The sequence below is a fragment of the Frieseomelitta varia genome, unplaced genomic scaffold (genome assembly GCF_011392965.1).
Source record: "Frieseomelitta varia isolate USP_RPSP 00005682 unplaced genomic scaffold, Fvar_1.2 scaffold_1890, whole genome shotgun sequence".
Classification (NCBI taxonomy): domain Eukaryota; kingdom Metazoa; phylum Arthropoda; class Insecta; order Hymenoptera; family Apidae; genus Frieseomelitta; species Frieseomelitta varia.
Window position 1 is genome coordinate 2,453 of NW_025109628.1, and position 6,965 is coordinate 9,417.

The following is a 6,965-nucleotide window of genomic DNA, read 5'->3' on the forward strand; positions in this document are numbered from 1 at the left end:
TATAATTTTTCTTATAATATTTATTATGTTAAACAAGTTCCTATTAGTTTCCTACGAGTTTCTATTTTTTGTTCTACTTTTTAAAAATATGAATTTATATAAAAATTTGCAGTCTTATAAATATAGAATGAAATGTATTATCGATAGAAGTGATGGCAATTTTGTCAAACTTTTGTAATATAATAAATTATCAATATTATGTAACACAATAAATTATGAATTGTAATTTTTATAGTTTCAATAATTTTTTTTTAATTTGCAGGTATTTAGACATGGCGACCGAACACCGATTAAGGCAGAGATATATCCTAAATTACCTCATAATCCTATTTACGACACACTTGGTTATGGTCAATTAACTCAAGTAAGTATAATGAAATACAATGATTGTAATTGGATTCTTTTTTATTATTTTATTTTATTTATGAAAAATATTCATTATGTCGTTAATAGTCAGATAATTGCTGCTAAATTTTTCTTAAAGTATTAAATTTTTAATTAAATTGAAACACCTCTAATTATAAACTAATATATACTTAATATCTAAAGGAAAATATCAAATAACACGAATGATTCAAATAAAGTATTATCTTCTTAGAAACAAATGAGAGTATTGGTTTCATTAATGGTAGGATTAAATGGTACAAAAAAACTCATATTTCTGTATATACGTATATTCTTGGGATTCATTTTAGGAATAAATAAGAAAAAGGATAGACTTTTTTAAATACAAAATGGTATTAATTTTTTATTATTTGGATAGTTACCAAACTGTGTAATTACAAATATGTTCTAATTGCTTGGATAATACGTAGATGATTTTTTGGAATATTTTATCAATATTATTCTTTTCATTTTCTGAAGAGATGAACTGATGGTTTCAATATTTATTAATCTTTCTCGCAGGTCTAATGCTAATTTTCCTCGCAGATTCAAGATAATTTTGATGGAAGTGTTAACATGTTATTGATCTTAGGCGAGTATAACAGTAATTACCGACAAACCGCTATTTCATTAGAATCATTTTTACATTTAGAGACACGTGCTCAAAAAACTGAATCTTTTGTTAATAAACTGCATCAGAAAAGCGAATTACCAATGACAAAGATGCTACTGGTAGCAGTAAATGTTAATTCGATAACTAAAACGTGATAGTCATTTTTTTAATTTTAAGTATACAAAAGAACAACAAATATCATTTTAATTATATATGTACATTAAGATTTGTTTGCAAACAATTTTCAAAATCGTATTATTTATTGTACATAATATTGTGATCACATCAATCAAGATAGGTTATTTTGTACTAATTAATTTTTTTAACAAAGCTATATTGGATACGGACTATTGTGTTTCAACAACGTAGGATCATTGAATGTTTGTAGAATCCTTGGGCAATAATGAAATTGGATTTTATTTTTTTGACTACGGTACCAAAATATCTTAAAAAAGTTTTTCCTACATTTAGAGGACGTTCTGTATATAAAAAAAAAATATAGTTCCTATGATGATTTTCCATTATACAATGTTTTAGAAACAAAATTTTCGATATATTGGACGAGATAGTCCATTGTCGTGGCCACCAGATTTAACATAGTCACCAGATTTAACTTCCATAGATTATTTTCATAAGGTTACATTAAAAGTAAAGTGATGTCAATTCCTTCCACTATGATGGAAAATATAAAAGGAAGAACACTGCTTGTAAAAGAAATATGTAGACTTGATAAATGCGTAGAAATCCAAGAATGATTTAATTTATTTCAAATTCTACATTTTTTTCAACATATAAGTTGGTGTTAACAACCAAATAAATAATATAAATATAGATTTACAGTTGATAATTTTGAAATAGAGATTGTAAATTATTGTTATTCGAATTATAACATAAAAATAATCAAATTCACATATATTCATATATTTCGTACACATTTTATATAAAGTTTCATATATTTTCTGTGTATTTTGCATATTGCATGTTAGTTATATATTTCTTGCATATTTGTTGCTAACATTTTTACGAACATTAATATCTGTAATCTACTTATGTACCTTATTAGTTCATCATCTTAAAATAAAATGTTTTTGTATAATGTTTAAAAATTAAAACTAAAATTAAAAATAATAAATTAACAATAATTGCTTTATAAACATGTATAATTTTGCAATACATCAAAGGGAAGAACCAATATTTATTATTCTGTATTCTGCATCAAAACTTTACTTCACAGGTGAATTTTTAATCTCGTAAAGTCAAAATATATATCTCATAAGGAATTAAACATACCAAATGTTGAATACTTTTACAAATGTTTTTGTATTATATGATGAAACTATTTTTTCATTTTTGCAAATCGAGTGGTAGGAAAAATTTTAAAACTAAATTCATTTTTCTAAATTTCATTTAAAATTAGGTCTCTTTAAATCATATAAAGTTAATATCTACTATAAATTCAATTTGAGGTTCTGGGTAATTATCAGAACAATATACAATAATAATAAGTTCTTTAACCACCGTATTTCTAGTTATCTCGTATCAAATTACCTTCTTTAAATAAATTACAGAAATAAGAAATACAATTAGTTATACAATTAGTATAAATATCTACGATTTAATGTATTTTATTTTATTTGTCTAGAAAGGGAAAATAAAAGAATTTCAACTTGGTGTAATGTTAAGACAAAGATATAGTACATTTCTTGGTAAAAGTTATAAGTATGGTAGCGTTTATGCCTATAGTTCGGATACTGATCGAACAAAAATGTCTCTGCAACTGGTTTTAGCCGGTATATATCCCCCAACATTGAATGACGTAGGTTACATACAGTTATTTCCAATTTCAAAGCATAATGTACCAATACTTATAGACAATTTATTATTTCCAACGCGTTGTCCAGTGTAAGTATATGAATTAATTTAAATACATTGTTGTTATTCTTGTTCTTTTGTCTTTCTTCTCACTAAAATGTATTATGCATTATAATATTTATGAGAAAATAATATTTATGTTTGTAACGAACATAAAATATCAATTGTACAATTAGAAAAAAATAATGTAACTACATTGCAGCGAAATCTTTTTACAATAAATGATATAACTAATAAGATTGGAATAATTGTACATATAACGAATAACTAAAGTAGTATTTATACACATACATTCATAGGTACATATACATAAGTTATATTAAATAAACAGTAAGTGAACATTATCATACATTATATTGTATAATACATTAATTATTATAATATTTATTGAAAAGTTGTTATTAAGTTCTTGTTATTCAGTTCTTTAATAACCAGATTTACTTTTCCTCTATTCTAATTGCATTTTAGATACATCTTTTAGATACTTATATATAACATATTACACATATTTATTGTATATTTGTATTAAATAAATCGTAATTTAATTTCTTGATTTGCTTTTATATTTTATGAGATTATTGCAATATATTCTGAATGTTTCTTTGCATCTTTCGTTTTATTCTATTTATAATAAGTAAAAATATTTTTTTTCAGATATGAAGAACAATATCGCAAAGTAAGAAATTCAATTATAGTTCAAAAAAAAATAAGGAGAAACAAAAAGTTTTTTGATTATGTTGAGGAACACACAGGTGTAAATATGACAGTGAATCCAATCTTTTCAACTTTCATACTGCATCATTTCCTGAAGTCACAGGTATGCCTTATTTTATTTTATTTATGATTTTGAACTGCACATTAATAATATAAATGTTCTTAAAAACATTTTTTTTTAATAGTCTAATCACTTTATGAGAATAATTATAATTTTCCTAAAGCATCACATATGTATAACTATAACATAACATACAGGAATTAACAATTTCAACAATATAAAACAATAACACGAAATAAGCGATCAAACTCATATCATGTTCATTCTCAAGCAACATACTTTGTAATATAAGAGCATGATAAATGTGAGTTTAAAAGGTTTCTCTTCTATTACACATAAATATTATTTTGTAGTGAAAAATTACAACAATATAATTTTTACACTAGAAAGTCTCTCAAAATAATATTGATAATGTAATAATACTGATTTTATATTGAATGATTACCAGACGTATTCAAAGAGTTTTAGATAATGATACAAGATGCAATATTGACTGTTATAGGTTAAAATTATAAATTAATCCAACAATAAAAAATTCAAAGGGTGTTGTTAAAGGAATTTCCAATTAGCTTTTTATCTTTGCACGTAAAATAATTATATTTTGAGAATAGAACTTTTATTAATCTAACAATCGTCTCGAAAGATATAACTTAGAATATATTAAGTCCAACGCTTTTTTTTAATACTTTGAAAATAAGAAAACTATTAAAAAATGAACTTTGGATACCAATTTAAATGATACTAACTGATATAGTATGATACTAACAAATCCATAACAAATTTTTATTTTCAGAGCATCTCAAGCTCAATTCGGACTATCATAATGTAGAATGTTAAACAAATAACTGATGTTATAAATTAAAATATAAAATTTAAGAGTAAATAAATAATTATTTATTAATTGTTTGGAAATTTAATTAAAGTATCCCTGCGGGATTAATGTGCAAGAATATACAACAGTTCAAATATAAAGGGTTGTGAAGGGCTTGAAATGGCGATGATAATGCGAGGATAATGTAGGAAGTGATGATGTGGGGTAAGGTGAGGAAAAAGGTTGTGCGCGTTTCGTCTCGGAGTCGCTGCCTAGACTCATCAGTGGGGCTGATGGCAGCGACCCCTCCTCCTTTACCCCAGACACTTGTGTTTTTCTAACTACTCGCTAGGCTGGACGGTCACCACCCCCATCCTAGCGGTGTTCCGCACTCTGTTTGCTTAACATCGAATATCGTTCGATTTCGACGCTAGGCGCACAGCCACTTGCGGCTTGTACGAGTGGGTGTTCGAAACTCGTACTCGAGGGACTCTAGGCCGCTACAGTTGCATACAATTATATTTAAATCAAAAAAAGAGAATTATAACATTTCATAACAGTTTTAAACTTTGCAGAAAAAAAATCGTAGATTAAACATTTAATCAAACTATTTTCAACAAAAAAATTTATTTATTTTAATTCAATAATTTATGATAAGAATATACATATCAAATTTTATAGTTTTTATTTATCATTTAATAATTAATTTTGTATAACTTCGTAAAGTAATATTAAAAAATATTGTGATTTTATTGTCATAATAATGAAACATTTAAAAACTATGTTTTTTGTATTTTATATTTTTTTTATGTTTAATATTACAGGAAAGTATGGATATTAAACTGCCGAATTGGGCAACTGAAGAAGTACGAAAAAGAATGATTCCAATCGTAGAATTAGAATATGAAATCCAATCTTATAACATGTTAATGAAACGAATAAATGGAGGCCACCTTGTAAAAGAATTTATTAAAAATATGGATGCAGAAAGAAATCAAACTTCCCGTAAGATTTATGTATATAGTGGACATGAAGTAAACATTGCAGCTTTTGTCAGAGCACATAATTTAATTGAACCTAAAATACCCAACTTTGGATCTGCAATTATAGTCGAAAAATTGCGAGATAGTAAAGGAAAACATTTTGTTCAAGTACGTTTTATTAAATTATATAAAATAAAACTTTTCTTTAGATTTGTTCAAATTAATTATATACAAAATCAATGCATCGTTCGAATTCCTGTATTTCTTTTCTTAAATAAAAAAACTTTGTCAACGATTCACATGACGTTTAACATTGTAAATTTTGTTCACAGTTATTAGTTTGGAATGACAAAAAATTAGTGCCTTACACGATTCCTGGGTGTAGTAAAATATGCCCGTATGAGAAGTATGTTAAAAGTATGCAAGATGTCATCCCTTCAGATGAAGAATCAAATTGCTTATGGGATAATGTATCAACGGATAAAATACGTTACTATTATACAGTAAAAATGGATTCATAAAATATCTGTTCAATAAAACTTATTTGTGCCAATAATCGATATTAAATTATTTATAATTACTTTGGATATTATCGATTATTCACTTTTATATAGCTCAAAATTAATTTAATTTAAATATATTTAACAACTATTCAAAGTCTACTTTCTCGAAAATAAAGCGTTATATGGAAAAATTTATTTCTGTATTTTTCGATTTATTTTGCACGTTGATTTACTGGTATCCTAGTTGTACCATAAAAAATGGAATACATATTTTGTATCTTTTTGATATACTTCACACGATTTGATTTGATATTTCTTCTCATAAATTGTTTATTAACGTTATTATTATGTTATGACTCATTATGTCATATTGTAGTATCGGTTATTATAATCTGTAGTCATAGTTTTAGTTATGTTTAATTATAACAGATGGCCTATTTAGTGTAGGTACGGCCTATTCTAGTGTAGGTACGATGATGATAATTTAACTGAATCACCGTACTACAAATTTAAATAATAACTTCGTATTACATATTTTGTAAATTATATTAAATATTATTGAAATAAATAAAATATATATTAAATTTAAGAACATAAATTAACTGAATTATTCTGTGTAAATGCTGGCTAACAAATGAACAACAATTTCTTTGATGGTAACTATATACATCTCTAACATTTGTCAAACATCCCCATAGTAACAATAAAATGATAGATACAAAGCTCTTTACATCAATAAACCCAAAATTCCCTCTCCTTTTTATATCAGCTTACCAAAATCTTCCAATCTACCAGAATCCACTCCATCATCGAACGTAAACCATCCCAAATTCCTCCATGGACAATAGAAGCATTCCCAACAAACACTAGTCTTGCCAAACTTTCCAAAAAAATCCTCAATCCAACTGACCACAGGGCCCGATTTCTAGAATTAAACGACAGCTACGTTCACCACAAGATTTACAGTAACAAGTCAAAAACAGACACTGGAGCTGAATACGCCATTATTACAGAAAAAGCAAAA

The 6,965-nt window shown here is 25.9% G+C and overlaps 1 protein-coding gene across 1 annotated transcript; it reads left to right on the forward strand.

The window, feature by feature from the left end:
* Positions 1-250: 250 nt before the first annotated feature.
* Positions 251-5,987, forward strand: LOC122539061 (venom acid phosphatase Acph-1-like; the record flags this gene model as incomplete). The annotated part of the gene is made up of 5 exons (XM_043673658.1): positions 251-364; positions 2,640-2,899; positions 3,524-3,686; positions 5,280-5,606; positions 5,771-5,987. Coding segments are annotated over 5 exons (1,053 nt in total), but the record flags the coding sequence as incomplete, so codon positions are not given.
* Positions 5,988-6,965: the final 978 nt, after the last annotated feature.